Source organism: Bos taurus, chromosome 3 (assembly GCF_002263795.3).
Source record: "Bos taurus isolate L1 Dominette 01449 registration number 42190680 breed Hereford chromosome 3, ARS-UCD2.0, whole genome shotgun sequence".
NCBI lineage: Eukaryota > Metazoa > Chordata > Mammalia > Artiodactyla > Bovidae > Bos > Bos taurus.
Window position 1 is genome coordinate 19,941,042 of NC_037330.1, and position 25,310 is coordinate 19,966,351.

At 39.3% G+C, this 25,310-nt stretch overlaps 2 protein-coding genes across 2 annotated transcripts in view; both read left to right on the forward strand.

Moving 5' to 3' along the window:
• Positions 1-8,882, forward strand: part of ARNT (aryl hydrocarbon receptor nuclear translocator) — a gene marked incomplete at its 5' end in the record, with an annotated part of 35,640 nt that extends 26,758 nt beyond the window's left edge. Inside the window, 9 exon segments of the mRNA NM_173993.1 lie at positions 2,227-2,378; positions 4,945-5,055; positions 5,216-5,288; positions 5,441-5,564; positions 5,756-5,858; positions 6,241-6,388; positions 7,304-7,466; positions 7,890-8,056; positions 8,793-8,882. Of these exon segments, the coding sequence (NP_776418.1) occupies positions 2,227-2,378; positions 4,945-5,055; positions 5,216-5,288; positions 5,441-5,564; positions 5,756-5,858; positions 6,241-6,388; positions 7,304-7,466; positions 7,890-8,056; positions 8,793-8,882 (1,131 nt within the window).
• A 3,272-nt stretch (positions 8,883-12,154) lies between these two features.
• CTSK (cathepsin K) lies at positions 12,155-25,018 on the forward strand. Its single transcript, NM_001034435.1, has 8 exons — positions 12,155-12,284; positions 14,026-14,146; positions 14,616-14,738; positions 14,824-14,979; positions 16,701-16,919; positions 21,685-21,850; positions 22,123-22,228; positions 24,341-25,018. The coding sequence occupies exons 1-8, from the start codon at positions 12,271-12,273 to the stop codon at positions 24,438-24,440; spliced, it is 1,005 nt and encodes a 334-aa protein (NP_001029607.1). The 5' UTR covers positions 12,155-12,270; the 3' UTR covers positions 24,441-25,018.
• Positions 25,019-25,310: the final 292 nt, after the last annotated feature.

The following is a 25,310-nucleotide window of genomic DNA, read 5'->3' on the forward strand; positions in this document are numbered from 1 at the left end:
TACTCAACATTAAAGTGGCCATCTTTAAAGTATTTAAAATATTCTGCACTTAATTGAACAGTGAGTAGTAGTTGAATAATTCATTTCACAGTTCTTCTATAGATAAGTAAGAGTTAACTCTTAATTGTAAGCTAACTCTTAATTGTACTTTTTAGGTCCTAGATTCTGAAAACATCTGGTAAATTCTAATTTCAGGACAGACTTGGCTTTAGATGTATTTTTTATTATTATTTATATTAGATGGGTTAATTTCCCTCTTTAAGCCTCACTAGTGTTTTTACTGGGTTTCCCTGGTAGCTCAGCAGGTAAAGAATCCACCTGCAATGCAGGAGACCTCAGTTCGATTCCTGGGTCAGGAAGATCCCCTGGAGAAGGGATAAACTACTCACTCCAGTATTCTTGGGCTTCCTTTGTGGTTCAGTCATTAAAGAATCCACCTGCAATGCGGGAGACCTGGGTTTGACCCCTGGAAGAGGGCATGGCAACCCACTCTAGTATTCTTGCCTGGAGAATTCCCATAGACAGGTGCCTGGTGGGCTGTAGTCCGTGAGGTTGCAAAGAGTCGGATGCGACTAAGCCCAGCACAGCATAGTATTTTTACTGATACAGTAGGCAAATAAGATAAAGCATTTAAAACACATAGCCCAACTTCTAGAGGAAATCAGACAATGGCAGTAAAAAGTGTTTCCTGATTTTTCAGCATCACTTTTATCCATGCACTTTTTATCCATGCAGAAGGATCACATTGCCTTATATGTGCAGTCTTAGAAAAGCTATTCTGACTTCTGTTGAAACTGTTCAAAGCTAAGGACATGGACTTCTGGCAGTGTGAGAAGATATTGTACAGTATATTTTAAATCCATGAAATTCATAATTCTGACACATTTGGCCACAGAGTTCCTACCATTTTATCACTTGTAGAAAGTGTTTATTCCAAAGCAATGGGTGATTCAGACACACTGTGATCTCAAGGTTTTTATTCTGACATCAGTTGCTGCTGTGATACTAGAGTACTAAGCAAAGGTACTTTTTACTGTGCAGACTAGTTGGTGCTTAATAGTTGCTGATTTCTAGATTTTGATATTTCTTAAGTCTAGATGGATTTATATTTCTTTTTGCTTCTCAGTACATAAATTTAGTTACTATTTCTAATGAAACTTGTTTTCCTTGTTTTCTTCCCATTTTGGTTCTTGCTGTACTTTGTTTCACATTTGATTTTTTAAAGTTTTATTTATATATTTAAAATGTACCATTTTATTATTGTTAAGTGAAATATATCCCATTTTCTGTTATAATTATTTCTTAAACTGTAATACCAGCAGTAACTGCCACTCTTCTGTCAACTTAAACACAAATGTTATCACTTAACTTTTGGTTAAAAAGCAATTTGTAGTGTAGGTATTTTGAAGTACTGAACTTATAATCTGTTGGTGTAGATACGTACAGCCATAATCAGGTTTCAAATCCAGTACTTGGTTTGTATACAAATGTAATATTCATTGTGTATATATTATTCAGTGAGCACATGAAAGTGTTAAAGATTACTTAACAGTTGTTCATATCACATTTTTTTAGATGTTAAGTAAATTTGTTCTTAAAGAAAAAACACATAGCCTAGGGCTTGGCATATAGTAAAAACAAAACAAGTATTAGCTTCTAATGTTTTTATTATAAAGGAGGAGGATTCAAAAGATTATTTTCTATTCTGTGAGATCAGAAATGAAAATAATTAAAAAATTACTTTCTTTTAAAAAGCAAAATAAAACTAAAGCCATTTTGGTTTTATTTATAGAAACCTTCATGTGTGCTGTGAAAACAGAAATTCTCAGGCATAGTGGTAGAAACTGGGATTGAGGGGCAGCATGTAGGCTATGTTCATTGTCGTTAAACTTTTAAATTTTTAGTAAATTTGCTAGATCAGTGTATCTTTAAGGGACTTTCCAAAGGAAGTGGGGAAACATAGTCTTTTCTCTCCTGGAAATAATTGTTATTCTTGTTTGACATTGGTGAAAGTGGTCAGATAGCTTGGCACTCTAAAAAGAAACATGATAAATATACCTCCTTATTATTTAGTCGCTTAATAATGTTTCACTCCCCATGTTGTTTTGTTAGTAACATTGCAAAATATTGTTATTTCAAGGATAGTAACACAAGAATCCTAGGATTTTACATGTCTAAAGAAAATTTTTTTGCGAGTTTCAACTGATAGCATGAAAACTTTTTCAGGTCGTGAAGTTAAAAGGCCAGGTGCTGTCTGTCATGTTCCGGTTTCGGTCTAAGAACCGAGAATGGCTCTGGATGAGAACCAGCTCTTTTACTTTCCAGAACCCTTACTCAGATGAAATTGAGTATATCATCTGTACCAACACCAATGTGAAGTATGTACCTTAAAGAACTTTTCCAGTGTTGGAATTTCTCATGGGACAAGTCTGCTTGGCTACCTACCTCTTCCTTCTACTTTTGTAGTAGTAAATACCATTAGTTGCGCATCTGCCAACTGCTTAGAATTTGGGGTAGTTCATCCAGGTAGAATTAAAAAAATTTTAATTTTTTGTAGAAATATAGTTGATTTACACTAGTAGAGTAAAATTTTAGCAAACAATAACTTAGAGAGTAGATTCTGACATGTGAAGAGTTTGGTCAGTTGACCTTTGAACATGAGTTTGAACTGCAATGGTCCACTTATACACAGAATTTTTTCAGTAGTAAATAATACAGTACTACATGAACCCCATATGGAGGGCTGACTATATAAGTTATACTCGGATTTTTGACTACTTGGAGAGTCAGTGCCCCTAACCCTGAATTGTTCAAAGGTCAACTGTATTTCAATTTTGTTTCCGTCTTGTCTAGAAATAATTTTGTTTTATACATCAGTTTATTGTTCTAGTCTGGCAGATTTTTTTTTTTTTTTTTCTAGAACGGGTGTCTGCAAACTTTCCTAAGAGAACAGATAGTAAATATTTCAGCATTGTGGGACATACAGTCTCTATTGCAGCTTCTCAACTCTGCTCTTGTAGTACAAAAACAGTTCTAGACAAATGAAATGAATAAAGATGGCTGTTTTCCAGTAAACTTTTATTTACAGAAACGGGCAGTGAACTGGATTTGGCCTGTGGACCATAGTTTGCTTTAGAGCATAGCTATATTAACTATTAGTTTCTGTTTCTCTAGTCTTTCATTGTTTTCTGTTTGAACTTTTTCTCAGCTTTGTAAGAGTTTTTTTAAAATAGATTTCATATACCATACAGTGTACTCATTTAAAGGGTATAATTTTTTTAGTATGTTACAGGGCTGTGTGGGTATTAGCACACACAAAATAGCTATTACCCCCAAAGAAATCCTATACTAATTAACAGTATCTTCCTCAAGACCTGTGTAACTTAATCTCTTCTGCGTCTCTCTAAATTTGCCTGATCTAGACATTTCTTATAAATGGAAACACATTTTTGTTTATCCGTTCATTGGTTGGTGGATATTGAGTTGTTTACATTTTTTGGATACTAAGAATGCTGCTGTAAAAATCTGTGTACAACTTTTTGTGTGGATATGTTATTCTCTTGGGTATATACTGGCTCAGCTGGTAAAGAATCTGCCTACAATGCAGGAAACCCCGGTTTGATTCCTGGGTTGGGAAGATCCCCTGGAGAAGGAATATTCTACCCACTCCAGTATTCTTGGCCTTCCCTGGTGGTTCAGATGGTAAAGAATCCACCTGCAATGCGGGAGACTTGGGTTTGATCCCTGGGCTGGGAAGATCCCCTGGAGGAGGGCATGGCAACTCACTCCAGTATTCTTGCCTGGAGAATCCCCATGCACAAAGGAGCCTGGCGGATTATAATCCATGGGATCGCAAAGAGTTGAACATGACTGAGTGACTAAGCACAGCCCAGAATTGCTGGGTCACATGGTAACTCTATGCTTAATCTTTTGAGAAACTCCCAAATTGTTTTCCAAAGCTGCTGTACCAGTTTGCATTCTGAGCAGCAGTGCTGTACTTTTCTCATCAGCAGTGTGTGAGAGTTCAGCCTCTCCACATTCTTGCTGTCTTTTTTTATTGTACCTAGTGGGTGTCAGTTGTCAAGGTACTTCTTTTCCATTTAATCTTTCTGTGTAGAATTGGCCTTGAACCCACTTCTGAAGATCTGATTAGAAATAATTATTAAGTGTGAATAATACTTGGTGACAACATTGAGTCTCTGTGTCCTCTAATTCAATTTTTAGGGCTCATGAAGTTTAATTTTTTGTTAATTAATTTAGTATAACAGTGGATTCAGTTAGAAATTTTCATTAACTTAGGACTCAGGTCATTATAGTTGTTTTGTTTTTTTACATCTTTTATATTTCTGAACAACAGCTGTTTTGTGTTTCTCTTTTGCTTAAATTTTGAAATGTTTAAGTCTTTTTAAGAAGTTGTTTCTGGAAATAATGGCTTTTCGCATTTTTGCATACTACAGTTTTTCCTACTGTAGTTAGTTTTAATTAATTCTTAATATTTTATTTTGTAATTAATATTCTTTGTAGAAAATTTGGAAAGTATTGAAAATAGTAAAGAGAAGGAAAAAAATTCTCACCATCAAGAAATAGTCTTTGTTAATGTTTCAGTGTGTACTTTCATCAGTTTTTTACTTATGCTTTTTTAAACACAATCTATGGATATGCAACATATACATACACACATCCACAGCTGCTAGGTATTGAGTACTGGAAGGAGTTAGAGCCCAAACAGGATGAGCTCTTGGCTGTAGGACATAGTTTCTATTTGTATCATGTTGTTTATAGTGCGAATTCTTTGCTGAATCTGAGGTTACAGGTATCATAGGGATTGGGCTTTAAAGGGGAATTTATCAGTGATTACCCCATGTATCAGTGAATCTGTAGTATCTTTTGTACAGAGTCAGATTTTTTTTTTTTCTTTGTTGTCTCTACTCTTCATTTTCCCAGGAACTCTAGCCAGGAACCACGACCTTCACTGTCGAACACAATCCAGAGGCCACAGCTAGGTCCCACAGCTAATTTATCCCTGGAGATGGGCTCAGGGCAGCTGGCACCCAGGTGAGAAATGGTGGAACAATTCTTTATTGAGCAGTGACTAGCCTGGGGAGTGGCAGTCTACAGTCACACTTTTTTGTTTGTTTTAAGCCCTTTCCCCAGATCCTTTTTAAAATAACTTTTTTTCCCCCTATTTTTGTTTTTACTTGCCTTTAACATGTAGGCAGCAGCAGCAGCAAACAGAATTGGATGTGGTACCAGGAAGAGATGGACTAACCAGCTACAATCATTCCCAGGTTAGTATGTCGTCTTTAAAGGATGGTGAACATTTCTTTAAGAAGTGTCCCCTAGAGCCAGTTAAAGTGTATGTGTATCTTTATATGAATTTTCGAATTATTGAATTGTCATGTTAAACCTTGATGGTTATTTTTATCATTACATTCCACAGGTTTCTGTTCAGCCTGTGACAACCACAGGGCCAGAACACAGCAAGCCTCTTGAGAAGTCAGAGAGTCTGTTTGCCCAAGATAGAGATCCAAGATTTTCAGAAATCTACTCCAACATCAGTACGGGTATGTTTTTTCCTTATTCTCATTTTAAATTCTTATTTTGATCATTTATTGATGGGCCTGCAGCTGCCCAGTCAGTAGTCTCCCAGCGTATTTCCACTTAACCCTAATACCTCGTGAATAAATAGGAACTTGCTGAACTAATATACTACAGCCCCTTGACTGGCCCTCCCCCAACTCCTTTTGGTCCACAGATCAGAGTAAAGGCATCTCCTCCAGCACTGTCCCTGCCACCCAACAGCTATTCTCCCAGGGCAACACATTCCCTCCTACCCCCCGGCCGGCAGAGAATTTCAGGTGAGCCCCGTATGTGTGTGCTGGTTTACAGGGCAACTGAGGGATTCAGTTACTGAATCCAGGTTTTATTCTTGCCTGGCTTTCTCTGGTTATCTCAGACAAAGCAGTGGAACTTGTTGGCCTCAGATGAGACGAGCTTGCTTTTCTTCCTCCTTTTTCTTTGCACCTATCCTGCTGCCGTATTCCAGGTTCCATCTCTGTGTGTCCTGATCAGTGTGTGACTGTCAGTCTTCTTCGTCTTTTCCAGATTCTGTTATCAAGTTTTCCTTAACCCCCAGGGAGTCGAGGGAATCTAGAGATAGCACTAGATTGTCCTGTGATTCCTAGATTCTGTGATAAATGCACCTTTTTCATCCTTACCTCACTATTTGTTCACTCCTAGAAATAGTGGTCTGGCCCCTCCTGTAACCATTGTCCAGCCATCAACTTCCGCAGGGCAGATGTTGGCCCAGATTTCCCGCCACTCCAATCCTACCCAGGGAGCAGCCCCAGCTTGGACCCCTAGCACCCGCCCAGGCTTCTCTGCCCAGGTAAACCTTCTCATCTGTCTGTCCCTTGTATTTATTGTTTGTTTGGTTGGTTAGGCTTTTTCCATATGTAAAATTATTATTGTCTATCTTAAACGTCTTTTCTTGACTGCCCTGCCATCCTCTGTCTTCCAATTTTTATCTTATTGGGAGCAGGAATTGTGTTGAAAAATCCTCATAGAATATATATGTGTATATATATGTTAAGGCTAAAGCTAATATCCTTTTATATGTTGCTGTGTACTTATTTTGCATAAGTAATATTTTAAATAAAAAGCCAAAATCAGAAATAAACTCTAGAATTATTATACATGGTATAACCTCATTTTATAAAAAAATACATAAATGAAAACTGGAAGAAATTATCCAAAAATGTTAACCATGTGTCTTTGGTGGTAGGATTATGGATGATTATTTCCTTTTTATTTTCCTTCATTTTGAAGATATCCCATGGTGCGTATGCATTACTATTATAGTGAGGAAAATGTTTAGTTACCAAAAAAAAAAAAAAAGATATCATTAGGAACAAACAAATGTGGTACAGATTGAATAATAAAATGATACAAAGTGTGTTTTTCTCTTTATATAATGCTATACTATTATTAATGCCTCTAGTTTTTGTATAGATTTACAGTTTATAAAATGCTTTCATTTATGTCATTTTCATTTTAATTCTCAACTCTAAATGTGTATACTTTTACTAATCGCATAGTTCTTTGTTTTTTACACTTCATCACAAGTGCCTAAAAATAGTGTCAAAGGAAACTGGGAGTTAATTGGAAGAAATGTGCAATGGGAAATAAGTAATGAGGTTGGCTCCGAAGAATCCAATGATTGACAGAGGGTTAACTCTCATAGGAATGGTCTGTGCAATAATGTTAATGTTCTGTTTACTCTCTACCCCTTTCTTTCTTTTAGCAAGTGGTTACCCAGGCTACAGCTAAGACTCGTTCTTCCCAGTTTGGTGTAGGCAGCTTTCAGACTCCATCTTCTTTCAGCCCCATGTCCCTTCCTGGTGCTTCCACTGCGTCACCTGGTGCAGCTGCCTATCCTAGTCTCACCAATCGTGGATCCAACTTTGGTGAGTTCACGCCAGAGTCAGGGGAACAGGAAAATCACATCACAAAGGAGAAAGGATTTAGTGGTTAAAATAGTTTGCTTTTGTCCTGGCTGTACTGACCTAATTATAGGGAAATGCATGGTGACAGTCCATTTGGAATTGAAAACCTACCCGCGCGAAAAGGACTTTATTAGCATGTGTAACAAAAAGCATGTAAAGTATTATAAATTTAATAATATGCACATTTAGTCTGAATGAGCAAAGGATCCTGTAGAAAAGACTCTACCTAGAGAAGAAAAATAAATTCGGGACTAGGGTTTGAAATAGAAAGGACAGAGGGTATCTAGGTAAAATTAATGATCTGCATGCGGTTATATGCTAGTTTCTCCTCTCTAGTGGAGTTAGCAGATTGAAGTTGTTTATTTTTCCTTGCTATATTTCTAGCTCCTGAGACTGGACAAACTGCAGGACAATTCCAGACACGGACAGCAGAGGGTGTGGGTGTCTGGCCACAGTGGCAGGGCCAGCAGTCGCATCATCGTTCAAGTTCTAATGAGCAACATGTTCAACAGCCATCAGCACAGCAACCTGGCCAGCCTGAGGTCTTCCAGGTGAGAGGGTCTAAAGACTTCAGAAGACCAGAAACTGGGAGAGAAAGAGTCAGGGAGGAGAGACAGAGAAGAAAGCATGCATGGATTGAGGTTAGTAAGCGGGAGAAGAGTCGGGACACGTGAAAACAGATGTCATTAATTGAAAAGATTGTGAACTTAATGTGCTGCACTAGACTGTCATTAGTGACGTGAAGCATCACGCGAAGACGTAAAAGAAAGTAATTTTGGTCCATTCATGGAGAACCATATGCCCATTTGATGATAGCAGTTTAGGTATAAAAATACTGAATACAGCTATAAGGGTCTGTTTACATAAATCCTGAGGGGACTGCAGTAGTTAGTAATCTCAGGTGGGATAAAGGAAGAGCTTAGTTTAAAACACAGATGGGAAGAAGGCAAAACAAGGTTTTGGTGGAAAACAAATAGGATAAGAGATACGCCATAAATATCCAGAGGGGATTTTATGAACTATGACGAGATTTTTCTCAAATTGAGAATAGTGAGGACTAGAAAAGGGGGAGAATGTAGAACTATAGGGGGAAGGCAGAGAGAGAAGTAGGAAAATAGGTTGTCATCTGAAGAAGTTAGAGTCGCTGGTAGTAAAGAAGGCTAAGAGAACTCAGCACAGCAGAAACTCTGGGGCCAGGGATGATAGTTCAGGGGGATGTTGGGAAGGAGCTCAGTAAATGGAAGGATCAAGATGTGTGACCCAAGCTTATTCTTTTTCTCTTATTAGGAGATGCTGTCCATGCTGGGAGACCAGAGCAACAGTTACAACAATGAAGAATTTCCTGACCTAACTATGTTTCCCTCCTTTTCAGAATAGAACTATTGGGGTGAGGATAAAGGGTGGGGGAGAAAAAAAAATCACCATTTGTTTTTAAAAAAGCAAATCTTTCTGTAAACAGAATAAAAGTTCCTCTCCCTTCCCTTCCCTCACCCCTGATGTATACCCCCTTTCCCTTCTGACCTTTCCCTTGTCTTCCTGCATCTCTGAGATAACATTTATAGAAGAAATGGAGTGACTCCTCAACGCTTTGGGGACCCTTTGAAAAATGGAGGCTGGGTTAGGTTAAGAATGTCTTTCCTTATGTCTCCTGACCAGAAATTTATGCAGAAATGATTTGTGCTGGGTCAAGGAGCAGGTTAGAAAACATTCACTATTTCCTTTGGATACTATGGCTTATTTTGGGGAAGAAATTCTGAATAAGGTGAGAGAGAGGAGAAATGTCCTCAATGTTTGAGGACCATGAAACATGGCAGGTGTACGTGGGGTTTTCGGAAGTGAGTACAGGCGCTTTCTGCTGCCTGTGAGCAGTTCCTCTGGAATGAAATATGAGTAAGGAAATGAGAAAGAGTGTGTGTGTGTGTGTGTGTGTGTGTGTGTGTGCACGTGTGTGCGTGCATGTGTGTGTGTGCGTGTGAGTGTGCACATTTGTTCTGTGTTTGTTTCTTTCTCCCTATTAGGGAGTTATGCAAAATTTGTCCCAGATTTTATCTTTGTCTTTTTCTGTGTTTTCAAAGAGTCCTAAAGAGTTGAATCTTCCAATTAGTTGCCACTTAGTAATGCAGCCAAAGAGTATTTAAGTAAATGTCTTTGCTGCGCATATCTGTGCCCAGCCACTATGCAACTGTAAGCAAGTATATGAAGTCTTCTATTGATATGTTTGGTCTCTCATTGAGCATATATAGTGATAAAGCTGGGTCATTCCTGCTTTTGGTGCTGTCACCTTGTATGGAACATCTGCATTACAGAAATAGGCTGGCAAGGTAAACACGTTCAGAACCCCCTACTTGTCCATAAGGATGATGCTGCATTTTTCTGTCAGAATCACATATGATGTGTGTTCTCTAGAGGTTATGTCTGCATGGAAACTCAACTTCTTGGATTAGCAGTCCCAGTGAAAATTCTCACTGCTGGAATTTAAACCAAATACCAAGCCTTCTTGCAGAGTAACCTCTTTCATCCCATACTCAAAGTATCCAGTCTGCAAGAACTGAAATTTAGGTCTCTTCTGGACCTATAGTTCTTTCTTCTTTGCTCCCTCTCCAATCTTGAGACTGGAGTTTGCTTTATAGTACAAGTGTAATAAATCCATGTGATAGATGGGACCTGGACTCCCATCCCGACAGGGTCACTTAATAATTAATTATAGCCATATAAATGCGGATACAGGTTACTACTCTCACTCTTTACCTTCCTCAGGTAACAGTCATGTGTATCAGCCTTTTTGTTGTTGTTCACTTGTTTGGCTCAGGCCAGTATCTTAAGTGCAAGACTGAATTGACAAGGAGAAGACATACTAAATATAGCCATAGGGGACTGAGGAGCATAGTGGCCTTGGAGAGGGCTGAGAGAATGTCATTAGGTTTCCCTCCCTTTTGTCTCCAGTCTGGTGCCAGGTAGTGAAGTGGAAAAGGAGACAGTTTATTTTTTTATTCTATGTGCACACATACAATATACATATATATTTATATCACACTTTAAGAAACCAAAAAGTTGAGTTTCCAATGAAATCCGTGTTTTTTTAATAATCAACTGTTTTTAAATGTGATCAGGACTATAATATTGTACAGTTATTATTGGGCTTTGGGAGAAGGGGAGGGGTGGAGAAGATGCTCTGGGGGTTTTGTTTCTGCTTTTCCTTCAGGGTTTTATTTTTGATTTTTTTTTTTTTTTCTTGTTGGCCATTTCTGTACTGCTGGCATCTGTGCTGAGCCTTACAGTGGCAAAAATAAGGACATGTAGCAAAGATTTTAAAACAAAATATTTTTTCCTTTTGTAAACTTCCTTGTGTTGTGTGATCTTAATTGCGGCCTTATTATTCCATCCCAGCTCAAAAACAACAAACACCCACAACCAGTTGAATCCATAACTTGTGCTTCAAATACACAAACATGAAGCACAGTGTGTCTGTAATTTCAGGAGTCAGAAATCATAGGGCTCTGATCAGTCAGCATTCCTGAGTTGTCCTCCTGATCCTGACTCACTTGGAGTAAAATCATGAGGGACGTCTGACCATGGGACGGAGGGTAGGGGATTGCCCAAGTCCTTGGGAGAGGGGGATAAATTGGGACTTGAGACCAATAGGGCACTTCTGGATTTAAAGGAATCAGGGATAGGGAAATTTAAACTATTTAGGTCTAGACATCGTTTCCCTCTAGGATAATGTGTTTCATTAAGAAATTAAACCCATGAGCATAAACCTGTTTTATTGAGGCTCTATGTATGTAACCCAGCTAGAAACAAGCTGGATACCATGTATTATTATTTTTGTTCCAAGGACCCTCTTTTCCTCTTCCCTCCACATATGTTTATGGAAGAAAATGTTTGGGGATGTGGTTTAGGGACTGAACTAGATTCTCATGATCTGTCACATGCCTGGATATTGAGGGAAGCATTTGCAGAAGCTCATATGACTGGCCCTGGATTGGGGATTTTAATAATTGAGACAGATAATGTTCATCAGGCTTTGGCAGTGAAGAAGTCACAAGTGAATTTGTCAGTGCTTATGGCATTGATTCAAGCGCTGTCATAACCAGGAGTACTGTTTCTGGTTACTTTAGAACTGGTTTCATATGGATTTTGGGGGCCTATCCTTCCTCAGCAAAATCATGTTAGTCTGGAAAAGCTATTACCCTGCCTGAAAGCAATGACAGCTTTTAGGCAACGGGTCTATAAAATACAAATGATTTTGGAGCCTGTGACTTCCCTAAGATACTTTTTTCTAGTTTTTTGTCTTCATTTCCTCACCCGTGATGTGAGGGTCAGACACAAATTTTAAAGCAAGTTTCAGAGTTGGAGAAATGAATAATAACAGGAAAAGGGCCAGAAAAGAGATAATCCCTTAGTGTAACACATAATATATGCTTGTCTATCCACCAAAGAGAAGGTAAGCCCCAACTTGGGTAATAATGTATTGAGGTCTTTTTTGTCTGTCTCAAAGGCAGGCAGCTATGTGAAACTAAATACCTAACTCTCCGCCCTGCCACACATGCTTCACATGCGCACAGAGGAACGATACAAATCTGCTGCCTCCTTCCCTCCTCCCTAATCCCCCTCTCAGCATTTCTGTCTCCACTGCCCTCCCCATCCAAATTTTCCAGCCAGCAGCCAGAGCTGACTTCCGCAATCCGGGTGGAATAAATCCAGCACCCCTAGTCATCCGGCCACATTATCCACACTTCTCTGCTGAGACGAGCCCAGAGAACAGATGCCTATCAACAGGTAACATTTTCAGCTTCCTGGATCCTTTAACCTCTCATTCCTGTCAGTTTTCCATTTTTAGGAATATTAGGAACATAGTGACTTGTATATCAAAATGAACTTTATAGGCTTTCTGGAGGAAAACAGTGATGTCCTCTTTGGTTATTTCCTGGCTAAGTAAAATCTTCCTGGAAATCTTTAGGACTCCTTTTATGGTTTATATGTATGTATACGTGGTGGTTAGTGAAAGCAAAGAATATAAGGCCTTTACGCATCCCTCAAAGAGTGGCCTCAGGGTTGGTTTTTTTTTTTTTGGTGGGGAGGCAAAGGTACTAAAAGGGTTAAGTTACTAGCAGGGAGGAGGAGAATACAGAGGGGTGGTAGCTCAAGGTCTTCCTACTCTTGAGAATCTCAAAAGCTCTAACACTCCAGATACTAAATGTCCTGCTGGACATTTTTCCATTGTGCAAAGATTACACAAAAAATTGACAAGTTTAAAAATCATACAAGCTGTACGACTTGCCGCCGACTAAACTTTTTCTTAAAATGGAGGACATGTGATTAGTAAGACACTACAAGACGTGAACGAAGCTAAACTTCTGAAAAGCTGTGCGACTACTGATCACACAACATTGCTTTTCTGTCTTATGTTCTTCTAACAAACTTTGGTTCTGAGGCTTTTTTGTCCTGTGAGGCAGTCCCAGAGGTATTTGTGGGTTTTTTGGTCAGAAAAAGAAAAGCTTTCCTCCCACAGCAGCTGGTTGAGATTAGGACAGTTTCCTGCCTAAGAAAGGAGCAGGAAGAGAAAGGAGGAAGTGCATGAGAACACTGAGGGGATATCTCAGAGAGAATAGGAGATGCTGTCAACTTTTCCCTTGCTCCCTGCTGGCAAGATTAGGAGCAGAATCAAAATTTAGGCAAGGAACAGAAGAATACCTTGAAGAAATGATCAGGAAGGAAAGACTTAGCTCTCCTTTGTGTATTCTCCAATTCCATTTATCTTAACCCTATACCTGTCCATCTCCTCCAAGTCTGCTGGGGACAGTGGAGCAGACAGGTGTTGCTCCCATCCTGATTGTCCATTTTCTTTCCCATTTCTGGTTATCTGTCCAAGTTGTGTGTGTGTGTGTGTATGTGTGTGTGATCTCCCAGAATACTTGGGACCAGATGTATCAGTATCATATCCAAACCCAGACCCCCCTTCCCCTACCTATCATTTTATCATATGGAAATCACCCTCAGTCTTTGTCTGCCTTCCTCATAAAGCCTAGTTTTCCTCTGCCTCATGGTCCAGAGGAAGGGGCTCCTAACTTTGGGTTCAGGAACTCCCCAGAATTATTGTGTGTGTATTCATTTTTCTGGCAAGAGGAATTAATAGTGGGTTGCAATTTTTTATTAGCTTGTCATGTGAGTCTATGCTTCCCAAAGATTAAGAACCATCTGTCTGAGCATATGGTTCCAGCTGTTTCCTCATCCCAAGTCAGGTTAGGAACCTCTGGACAAACAGAAGAGTCTCCCCCAATTATGGCTTCCCAGGTGGTGGTAGTGGTAAAGAACCTGCTTGCCAATGCAAGAGGCATAAGAGACTTGAGTTCCATCCCTGAGTTAGGAAGATCCCATGGAGGAGGAAATGTCAACCCACTCCAGTGTTCTTGCCTAGAGAATCCATAGACAGAGTCTGGTGGGCTATAGTCCATAGGGTCGGCAAGAGTTGGACACGACTGGAACTACCACGCATGCCCCTAATTATCCTATTCTCCAGGATGTGGGGTCTCACGGTTCTACTGCTGCCTGTGGTGAGCTTTGCTCTATACCCTGAGGAGATACTGGACACCCAGTGGGAGCTATGGAAGAAGACCTACAGAAAGCAGTATAACAGCAAGGTGCCTGGGAACCTGGAGGAGAATCTGGGAGGGCTGGAACCCAAGACATCCAACCCTAGCTTCCAAATTCCCTTCTTCAAATTCAGTATTATAATAACAACCAAGCAAACCTGTCCCTGTTCGCTGTTAACATATACTCTCTATTCCTACTCCTCAAGTCATCCTCAATCAAGTCCTATCTTTTCTTTATAACTGTCTTATAGGTCTCTTTTGGGAAGCCTTCTCAAATAATGCTATTAATCCATAAGCAATTTTCCCCTATAAATAAGAGCTTTGAGTTTTTTTTATTCGTAGTTGTTTATATATTGATCTTTGCATGCTCTTAACAATGCCATGGTCAGTTCCCCAAGTAGATGGTAAATCCTCTATGATTATAAATTTAATCTCTTCTGAAAACTTCCACAGTACTATGTAAGTAACTTTATACACAGGACACAGTCTATGCCAATACTAATTATGCTCTGTTTAGGGGGATGAGATCTCTCGGCGTTTAATTTGGGAAAAAAACCTGAAGCATATTTCCATCCATAATCTTGAGGCCTCACTTGGTGTCCATACATATGAACTGGCCATGAACCACTTGGGGGACATGGTGAGTTGAACCTCAGTTCCTGGTCTATCTGCCTGTTTTGTCTTGGTTCCCTGCTTATGCCTGGTCTCTTTCTTCTTTGTCCCAGACCAGTGAAGAAGTGGTTCAGAAGATGACTGGACTCAAAGTACCCGCTTCTCGTTCCCGCAGTAATGACACCCTCTATATCCCAGACTGGGAAGGCAGAGCCCCAGACTCTGTTGATTATCGGAAGAAGGGATACGTTACTCCTGTCAAAAACCAGGTATCCTCCTTTCTGTTGGGTGTGGGTATGTAAGCTAGCATGATCTCTCCCTTTTTCTGCTTCTTTGTTCCTGAGGTATGAGGGCACCAGAAAGAGAGGGGAAAGAATTAAGTTACACCTCCCACTGCCAAGAGAATAAAGCCTGTTCTGTTGTTTAACTCATCATCTGTTTTTGTAGATTTAGGTTGTTTTTTTTTCTTTTTTCTTTTCTACAATAGTATTGCTATAAGCACCTGTGTGCATATATACAAATATTTATGCAAAATAAATCTTAAAATTGGAATCAGTAGGTCACAGAATCCTTTCCACAAAAGTTTTTACAATCTTACATTCTTACCAGCCTGAGAATGTAAGTTTTCCCACAATCTTAACAATGCTGATTATATCTGCCAGATGAACACTTGATCTAACATTCATTCAACAACTACAGTTTTTGCAGAACCTACCAGGTATAGTGCTAGACAGTAGAGAGGACTAAGACATAACTTGTGTTCTCAGGAAATCCCCAATCTTAAAAAATAGAACTAGCAGGAAAGAAAAAAATGTATCATCTAGCTGAACACACACCAATAATAATAGCTAGCACTGTTGGGGAGATTATTATTATTGCACATGATAATTCATCCTTTATATGAATTAACTTTTTAAATTCTCATAATCTCATTATATTATTATTATCACAATTTATACATAAAGACAGTGTGGTACAGAGAAGTGTAGTAATTTACCCAAGGTCACTGATCTATTGTGTTACAAAGCCAGTACAGATGGTCCCTGACTTTTTTTTTAGCAAGATAATAAATCCTTAATTATTCTTCTACATTGTTTTTACAGCAAGTATCTTATGCAGATATACACAATTAGTATCATTGTTTCCAACACAATGGTTATATTTTTATAAGTCTTCCACATTTCTATTCCCTATGCCCCCAAGACCTACCTTTAAAGAGTATTTCTTTTATCTGCAGTATTTTTTCATTTGTAAAAGTATTAAAGAACATGGAAAACTTTTCCTATCCTAGAGTAGTTCTCTGACTTTCTAATGGTTCACCTTATGATATTTTTGACTTCATGATGGTGTAAAAGTGATAGGCATTCCGTAGAAACTGTACTTCAAATTTTAAATTTTGATCTTTTCCCAGGCTAGCAATATGTAGTATGATACCTTCTCTTGATGTTAGGCTCTGGTAGCAGGCCATAGGTCCCAGCCAGGCACATGGTCCTGAGGGTGAACACAACTACAGCCATTCTGTTTTTCACTTTCAGTACAATTATAATTCAATAAATTCCATAAGATATTCAATATAATTATAATTCAGTAAATTACAGGAGATATTCAACACTAACAGGCTTTGTGTGAGATTATTTTGCCTGACTGTAGGCTAACGTAAGTGTTCTGAGTACATGTAAGTCAGGCTGGGCTAAGTGGTGACATTCAGTCAGTTAAGGGTATTGCATTTTCACCTTACTGTTTTTCAATTCATGATGGATTCATTGATTTATTGAAGTGCTGTACTCTGCTTTACTACAACAGTTATTAATAGCAACAATAGCAATAGAACACTGCAACAAAGGTTAAGTGAAGGGAAATAGGAATACTTCATAGCAAAGGGGATGGGTGCTGGAATTTATAAAATGTATGAAATTTTATCGGGCAGGTAGAAGAGAGAAACAGAAATGTGAACAGCAATTACTAATGATTTCTCTGTTATGCCTCTCAGGGTCAGTGTGGTTCCTGTTGGGCTTTTAGCTCTGTGGGTGCCCTGGAGGGCCAACTCAAGAAGAAAACTGGCAAACTCTTAAATCTGAGTCCTCAGAACCTGGTGGACTGTGTGTCTGAGAATGATGGCTGTGGAGGGGGCTATATGACCAATGCCTTCCAGTATGTGCAGAAGAACCGAGGCATTGACTCTGAAGATGCCTATCCATATGTTGGACAGGTGAGACTGTCCCACATAGCCATATAGTTCTGTAATGGCTTCTCCTTCTCCAGCATGACACTTTGTTCTGGAAACAGTTCCAGAAATCTTGTTTTCTGTTACCCTATCCAGCTTTCTTGATGAAATGATTTCCCACAAAAGGTGAAGAAGATTCCCATAGTTTGGGAGAATTTGTGTGTGTGTTTTAAAATTAATTAATTTGTTGCTTGACGTGGTCTTTCTCTAGTTGTGGTGAGCGAGGCCTACTCTCTAGTTGGTGGCTTCTCATTGTGGTTGCTTCTCATTGCAAAACTTAGGCTCTAAGACATGTGGGCTCAGTAGTTGTGGAGCACAGGTTTTAGTTGCCCCACAGCATGTGGGATTTTCCCAAATCAGGAATCGAACATGTGTCTCCTGCATTGGTAAGTAGATTCTTACCCAGTGGACCACCAGGGAAGTCCAGTCTGGGAAAATTTGGGGAGCTTAGGCTACCATGGCTCCTAGCTGTCTCTCTGCCCTGGAGAAAGACAGGCTATCCCATAGATCTCTGAGTAGGTCTCTATAACTCTCTATTCAACTCTTCCACTCCCATCAGAAATCTCTAAGCCCACCATACTAATTTCATGAATCACGTGGCTTTATTTTGTATGATCTCAATGTGGATTTGGGGAACATTTAAGCAAATTATGTAAGTTAACATGTTAGCATGTTTAAAATGAGAGAAAAAAGCAAGTTGCTTCATATTGCAATTTTAGAGATGAACTCACTTCCTCCCATAAGGTCCTTTAGTAATAGGAAGATCTTTCTTATCTAAAAGGAAGAAGATCTGAGGACATTTTTATATACATGGAGTTGATAGGTAATATGGGGCCTTTGCAGCAGGAGCCTTTAAAGTAGGGATTGCAAGTCTGAGTAATACAAATGATGGCTACCGTGTGCTAAGCTGTGTACTTAGTGCATGTTCTCATTTAATCCTTATAAAAGCCCTGTCAGTCAGTCAGTCAGTCAGTTCAGTCGCTCAGTCATGTCCGACTCTTTGCGACCCCATAAATCGCAGCACGCCAGGCCTCCCTGTCCATCACCAACTCCCGGAGTTCACTCAGACTCACGTCCATCGAGTCAGTGATGCCATCCAGCCATCTCATCCTCTGTCGTCCCCTTCTCCTCCTGCCCCCAATCCCTCCCAGCATCAGAGTCTTTTCCAATGAGTCAACTCTTCGCATGAGGTGGCCAAAGTACTGGAGTTTCAGCTTCAGCATCATTCCTTCCAAAGAAATCCCAGGGCTGATCTCCTTCAGAACGGACTGGTTGGATCTCCTTGCAGTCCAAGGGACTCTCAAGAGTCTTTTCCAACACCACAGTTCAAAAGCATCAATAGGTGAGGACATAGAAGGACATAGACACTTAAGGAGATAAAATGGCATATTCAAATTCACGCCTCTAGTTATGTAACAAAGCCAAGATCTACCCATCAGATCTGTTTATCTGCTGCAAATATCCCCAGTCTTGTCTTCTATTCACACATTCAAGAATTTCTTTACTAGAATATAATATCTAGGAACAGAATTATCTGAGTCTTTGGATCTGTGCATCTTCAACCATACTAGATGATGTCAAATTTTTTACCAAGGTATTTGAAAAATTTATATTCCCATCTGCATAGTATAAGAAATCCTGTTGGTTCACAGCTTCGTCAATATCTGCATTTCTTTATGAATTGACTGCTTTTATCTTTTGTGTGTGATTGTGTATGTGCTCAGTCGTGTCTGTCTCTTAGCAACCCTGTAGACTGTAGCTCACCAGGCTCCTCTATCCATGGAATTTTACAGGCAAGAATACTGGAGCAGGTTGCCATTTCCTACTCCAGGGGATCTTCCCAGCCCAGAGATTGAATCCGTGTCTCTTGGGTTTCCTGCACTGGCAGGTGGATTCTTTACCACTGTGCTACCATGGAAGCATTTATATCGTTTGCCCATTTTTAATTAGATTTTATTCTTTTTCTTACTAATATTTCAAAAATGTAAAAAGATATTTGGATACTAATACTATGTGTATTGGGCTTCCCTGGTGGCCCAGTGGTAAAGAATCTGCCTGCCAATGCAGGAGATGTGGATTCAGTCCCTGGGTCAGGAAGATCACCTGGACAAGAAAATGGCAACCCACTTCAGTATTCTTGCCTGGGAAATCCCGTGGACAGAGGAGCCTGGCAGACTACAGTCCATGGGATTGCAAAAGAGTCGGACATGACTTTGCGACTAAACAACAACTATAACTATGTGTTAACTATGTGTTTTCTTTTCTTTCTGTTTATGATGTCTTTCAATCCAGAAAATTTCTTAATTTTAGAAAAATTATTTTTTCCTTTGCAATTTGAGCCTTTAAAAAGCCAATAACAGTGAGTTTTATTTATTTATATTTAGTCATCTGAAATGATTTCTGATGCAATAAAATGCTCATTAATATAAATGACTGAACAGATTCATTTCACTGGATACTCAACAATCTACATAGTAAAGTCACTTCAACACATCCTCATGAAATTTCATGCCATTATTATTTCATGTTTTTTTTTTTTTTTTTTTTTAGTTGTCAGGTATACACATCAGGAAAGTTGGAGGTTGTATGTGGAAAGATTTTTCTTTAATCTGTATACAGTTTTCATAGGGCTGCTAGTGTAAGGTGCAGCATACTAAAGCTGCCCTAACAGATTAGCTTTTTAATTCTGAATACATCAGGCCATTAGTGACATAACCCAAATGTGAAAAAATATTGTTTTAAATTGTTAAATATTTTTTGACAACTTTTTGTTGTCACTTGATATCAAAAAAATTAAATCCTAATAGTATATACAAAAAAACAGATTCATGGTTATAACTTTTTTTTCCATGTTGCTTTATCCAGGCAGCCAATTTAAAGGTTTGTCTAACTATATTAAAAAAATAAATATTATTAGAACTAGTGTTGATCACTTATCCATTGACAGCTTACATCATTTATTTAGTACTGTATTAACCAGTTTGTTGAGGGATAGTTTAATAACTCAGAAACTCTGAATAAAAATTATATAACATTTGAATCCCTGTTTTGAAATAGAAGGAGCAATTGACTTACAATTTTTGTTCCTTTACCCCCTCAAATGATCTCTTCAGCATTTTAGAGGAATATGTAATAATTTTGGTTTTATAATCAGTCAAAACGAGGAGTTAGCCATTATAAGACATGTGTTCCATTTTTAATATTCTGAATCTTGGACAACTGTTCTCATTATTTTTTTTGTATAAAACTGAAAGAACTTCTTATATGAACATGTAAATGAATGGAAAGAGGTTGTGAAAAAACAAAGCTTAGAAAAGAAGGCAGCAGGCAGATAATACAGTAATTTAGGTTCATTCCAGCCACAATACAAGTTATTTTTACTTTAAAATATCATTACATGGTATCCTTCCAAATCCATCCCCTAGATATTTTATTGTACTTGTATATCTATGCAATTTTTGGTACTAGGAGGCACCAAGGGTTTGGATTATATGGCAAAGGAATCTAGAGAAATTATTAATACAGGACGTTACTATAATCTTAGACTATCATGTCAAATGCTACCATTATTGTTAGTGTTTAGATAATTTTTTAAAGTATTTATTTATTTATTTTTGGCTGGATCAGGTCTTGGTTGCTATGCAGAGGCTTTCTCTAGTTGTGTCAAGCAGGAGCTAATCTTTGTTTCAGCGTGCAGGCTTCTCATTCCAGTGACTTCTCTTGTTGCAGAGCACGGTCTCTAGGCATGCAGGCTTCAGTAGTTTTGACACACAGGCTTAATTGTTCCATGGCATAAGGGATCTTCCCAGAGCAGGGATCGAGCCATGTCCCCTGCATTGGCAGGTGAATTCTTAACCACTGGACCAGCAGGGAAGCCCTATGTAATGTATTCTTGTAGATGCAGCATTAGGGTTTTTGAGGGGTAGCCTCTGGGAAGATGAACTGCCAAAAAGAATACACCACTTTGAGGTGGGTTGCCATTAGATTCCATGATTCTGGCTTGACAGTGAAACACTTCATTGTTAACTAGACCTGCAAAACATAATGTTGGAAATTCACAGGCTAAATTACTGAGTTCTTTATTAACTTGTTTTAGTGTCCTGTTATGTGATTTTACCTCTCTCTCTCATGAGGGCACAAGGTCAGCCAGAACGCTGCCTGATACAGGTGCATGGGGCCAAGGTCTTTTGTCTAGCTGGGGCTGGACCTCCTCTCAACGCAGGAGCTGCTGCCTCCTTGCCTACTGAGGATCACACATACTGCATTGCTGGAGTTGATTTGTGGGTTTTTGTTTTTTTTTTAAATCTGATTTCAGAAATCTTTCTCTGAGGTAATAAAAATATTCTTTTTTTAAAGTTTTACAGTGTTTTCTTTCACATTTATGTTTTAAAACCACCTGGAACTGATTTTTGTGCATGGTACAAGGTATAGAATTTTCATGTTCTTTTTAAAATTTTTAATTTAATTTTAATTGGAGAATAATTGCTTCACAACATTGCATTGTTTTCTGCCATATATCAGCATGAATTACCAGCAGGTATACATATGTCCCCTCCCTCTTGAACCTCCCTCCCACCTCCCACCCCATATTCTTTTCTTACAGTTTCTAAAATGGTGAGGAGAGAACAGACCCTTGGTGGAGACTCAAGTCTGCTGCCGTGCACTGATGTCACCCAAAACTTTAACAGACTTTCTCACCAGTTAACTGCCTTTGCTTGGTCCTAGTCCTATTTTAACCTTGTTTTTCCAGGATGAAAATTGCATGTACAATCCAACAGGCAAGGCAGCTAAGTGCAGAGGATACAGAGAGATCCCCGAAGGAAATGAAAAAGCCCTGAAGAGGGCAGTAGCCCGAGTGGGACCCATCTCTGTGGCCATTGATGCAAGCCTGACCTCCTTCCAGTTTTACAGAAAAGGTAAGGTGCTCTTCCTATAGAGCACAATCAACCTTCTCTCCTGATGTGGACTGGGCAGCTTCCCCAAGGGTACCAGGCATTTTCAGTACTTGTTTCCATAATCAGACAGAGTCCACCAGATAGAAACAGCTCCCACAGCACAGACCATCTCTTTTGTAAGTCCTCTTACAAAAGACTGGGACAGGATTCTACAGAGGGTCTCCTAGCGTGGGAGACCCCACAGGGCAACCCTTGGATTGCAGAAAGCTTCACCTTGATAATTTGTTTCCTAGGTGTGTATTATGATGAAAACTGCAATAGCGATAATCTCAACCACGCAGTTTTGGCAGTGGGATATGGGATCCAGAAGGGGAACAAGCACTGGATAATTAAAAACAGGTAATTATGGGAACCCTGTATTTGTCACCCCCTCACTCTCTTAACACTCAACCTCAACTTCCCAATATTCCTTTTTTTCCCTCAAAGAAAAGTTTCTCACATGTTTCAATTCTACCTTCCCAATCTGAGGCTATTTATTCTAACATAATGGCCAGACAAGAGTACTAAAGGTATGTGTTGGACAGCTAATCTGTGTTCAAGGTACTTAGTCACGTACACAGACATGTGAGCAGATGTCTGTCTTCAGTGATCTCACAGCCCCTAAAAAAGACAGACCTAGCTAATGTGAGAACATAAAGGAGCACCAGGAGCCAGCGGGAGCTGTGGAATTACATGTATTTTTTCTTTTTTCTCTAATGTGACTGGTTTTTTAGGGAGGTTTCCATCATGAGTCTGATGGTAAGCATTAGGGAACAATATAAACAATGTAAAAGTTTAATATCCCCTTGTGTAGCTTTTTGCTCTTAGGATAGACATATATCAGAGTTGGGCAGAGATTTTGAAGTCTGTGAAGATAAATGCGTTTCAGAAAGTAGATATGAGCACCAAAAACAAAATTAGTATTTCCTTCTCTATTATTGGGACCAAATAAAACTATAGGGCCCATTGACTCCCTATTTCTCTTTAGCTCCTTATGACTTTATGGATGGGGTGCAGATTTATAGGAATTATTCTTTTCCTTTCCTCATTGATCAATACCAGCCTGGCAGTAGCACTGATTAAACTTTCTGTCCTTGATGCTCTCCAGAGGAACAGGCATCCTAGACTCTGGGGAATTCTCAAGTTCGGTATGCTGCCTGGAGGGCTGGCAGGATGGAATGTGAGGCTGGGAATAACTTTTTAAATCACAGTCTGAACTAAGGGTGAGCCTGTGCACCTTCCTAAGAGGGTATTCCTTCTCCCACAGCTTCTGTCTTGTGTTCTTCCTTTCTCCTTTCTCAGCCCATACACTTACCCTGTCCTTTCTTTTTGATCAAGTGGTAAGTTCTACATCCAAGAGAGCTAGGAAGAATAAAGGACATGCCCAGGCAGGATCAGGGTCATTGGGAACCCCTGGATAAGGGAACAGGGGTAGGGTAAATTGCTTAAGTAAATGTACCAGGTGATAGGTGAATTTTCTGGTTGGGAAAAAAAGGACAGTAAATTTATGAAAATAATTTAGGAAGATATATGGACCAATCTCTCCCCATTCCCCTGTCTTTGTGTCTGCCTCTGTCTTTATCTGTATCTAATCTTCCAACCTTTCCACTTGTCTCCTTAGCAGTCTCATCTGTTCTTATGGCTTCATTCATCTCTCCTATGATTGTTGTTCAGGTGCTCAGTTTGTCTGACTCTTTGTGAGCCCATGGACTGCAGCACACCAGACTTCCCTGTCCTTCACTATCTCCTGGAGTTTGCACAAACTCATGTCCATTGAGTCGATGATACCATCTAACCATCTCATCCTCTGTCGCCACCTCTTCTATGGGTTCACTCCCAAACCAAAATCACCAGCTTCAGCCTCTCTTGCCTCTTTCTTATGCTCTAGACTCATGTTTTCAAGATAATTCATCATAAAACTCAAGTTGAATGACTTCACTCTCCTAATCAGAAAACTTCAGTGTCCCCTCCACTATCATGGGCCAGAGAGTCAAAATCTTTAGCTTGGCCAGAAAGATCCCCTTAACCTAATCTCCCACTATACCCTGTCAGGCACCCTGTTCTTCAGATATATGATTTTTTTTTTTGGAGTATACTTGATCCACGATTCTGTGATAGCTCTGGGTGTATGGCAGTTAGCTACATGATCTTAACACATATCCCATGCTTTCCTGCCTCTATTACTCATTTCACTCTCACCCGCTGGCTTCCCGTTTCCACAGATCCAAATTCTATCAGCCTTTGGGCTCAGCTCAAATGCCACCTCTTTAGTTAAGCCCTTTTTGATCCCCTTGAGCAGAAGCAATCTCTCTTGTAACACTATGCCTTCTCTCCATTTCTTGACTTTAAAGTCTTTAAAGCTAAAACTGATTTATTTATTTTGGTAAACCATCAAAACCTAGCACAATACTCAGTAAATGTTTTATTGAATAAACTGAGGGTACTAAGTATTTTCCTTGCTTGATCCTACAGCTGGGGAGAAAACTGGGGAAACAAAGGCTATATCCTCATGGCCCGGAATAAGAACAACGCTTGTGGCATTGCCAACCTGGCCAGCTTCCCCAAGATGTGACTTCCACCAGCCAACCCCGTCCTGCTCTTCCATTCCTTCCACAATGGTGCAACATGCTTATGTACCCTGAAGGAAACTGGCGTGCCTTTCTTGACACAGATGTGGTGACACAGAGGTGGTCCGTTCAGTCTCCCTGTTTGTGCTTCAAGTGACACTCCTACTGCTTTCTTCTCTTCACCCAAGGTCTTTATTTTTTCAGTGTTGCCACAGTAGAATTTCCCTAATAGGCATGTACTCTTAGGCTAAGAGATGTGACCAACACCTGCCCTGACTGTGTTGTTCTGAGGCCAATGCTGTATAGAGGCTAGAGACCCTCAGAGAGGCTGGATTCTCATTCACAGGGACTAGTTAGCTTTAACCACTTGAGAGGACTAAGGTGACCTGACTTCTCAGTCTCCATGTTTACCTCTCTATCTTCCAGGTAGAAATTCCCCCCCATTAATATATCTATCCACAATCTTTGGTACAAGTTTACATGATACAACAAATGTGTTTTCTTTTTCCTTCTTTGCATTTTTAAAGTAAACTGTGTTTATCGCTTATCTATAATTTAATAAATAGCTGTTTAGTAAACATTCATTTTGTGTCAGATATTGGACGAGGTGCTGGAGACAAAAAAATGAACAAAACATATTCCTTATATATGATGTGTTCACAGTTTGGAGATTCTGTTGCATAAACAATTCATCCTAATTCATTTGTTTGTTTATTCCTTTGTTTATTATTATCCATTTATTTGTTTATTCCTTCCACTAACATTTTTTAGTGCTTACTTGGTATTAAGAATTATACTAAGTTTCAGGGATTAAATGGATATAAAAAGATTTCAATATTTAATTCTATCTGTATGGAGACCAGATTAAGTGACAC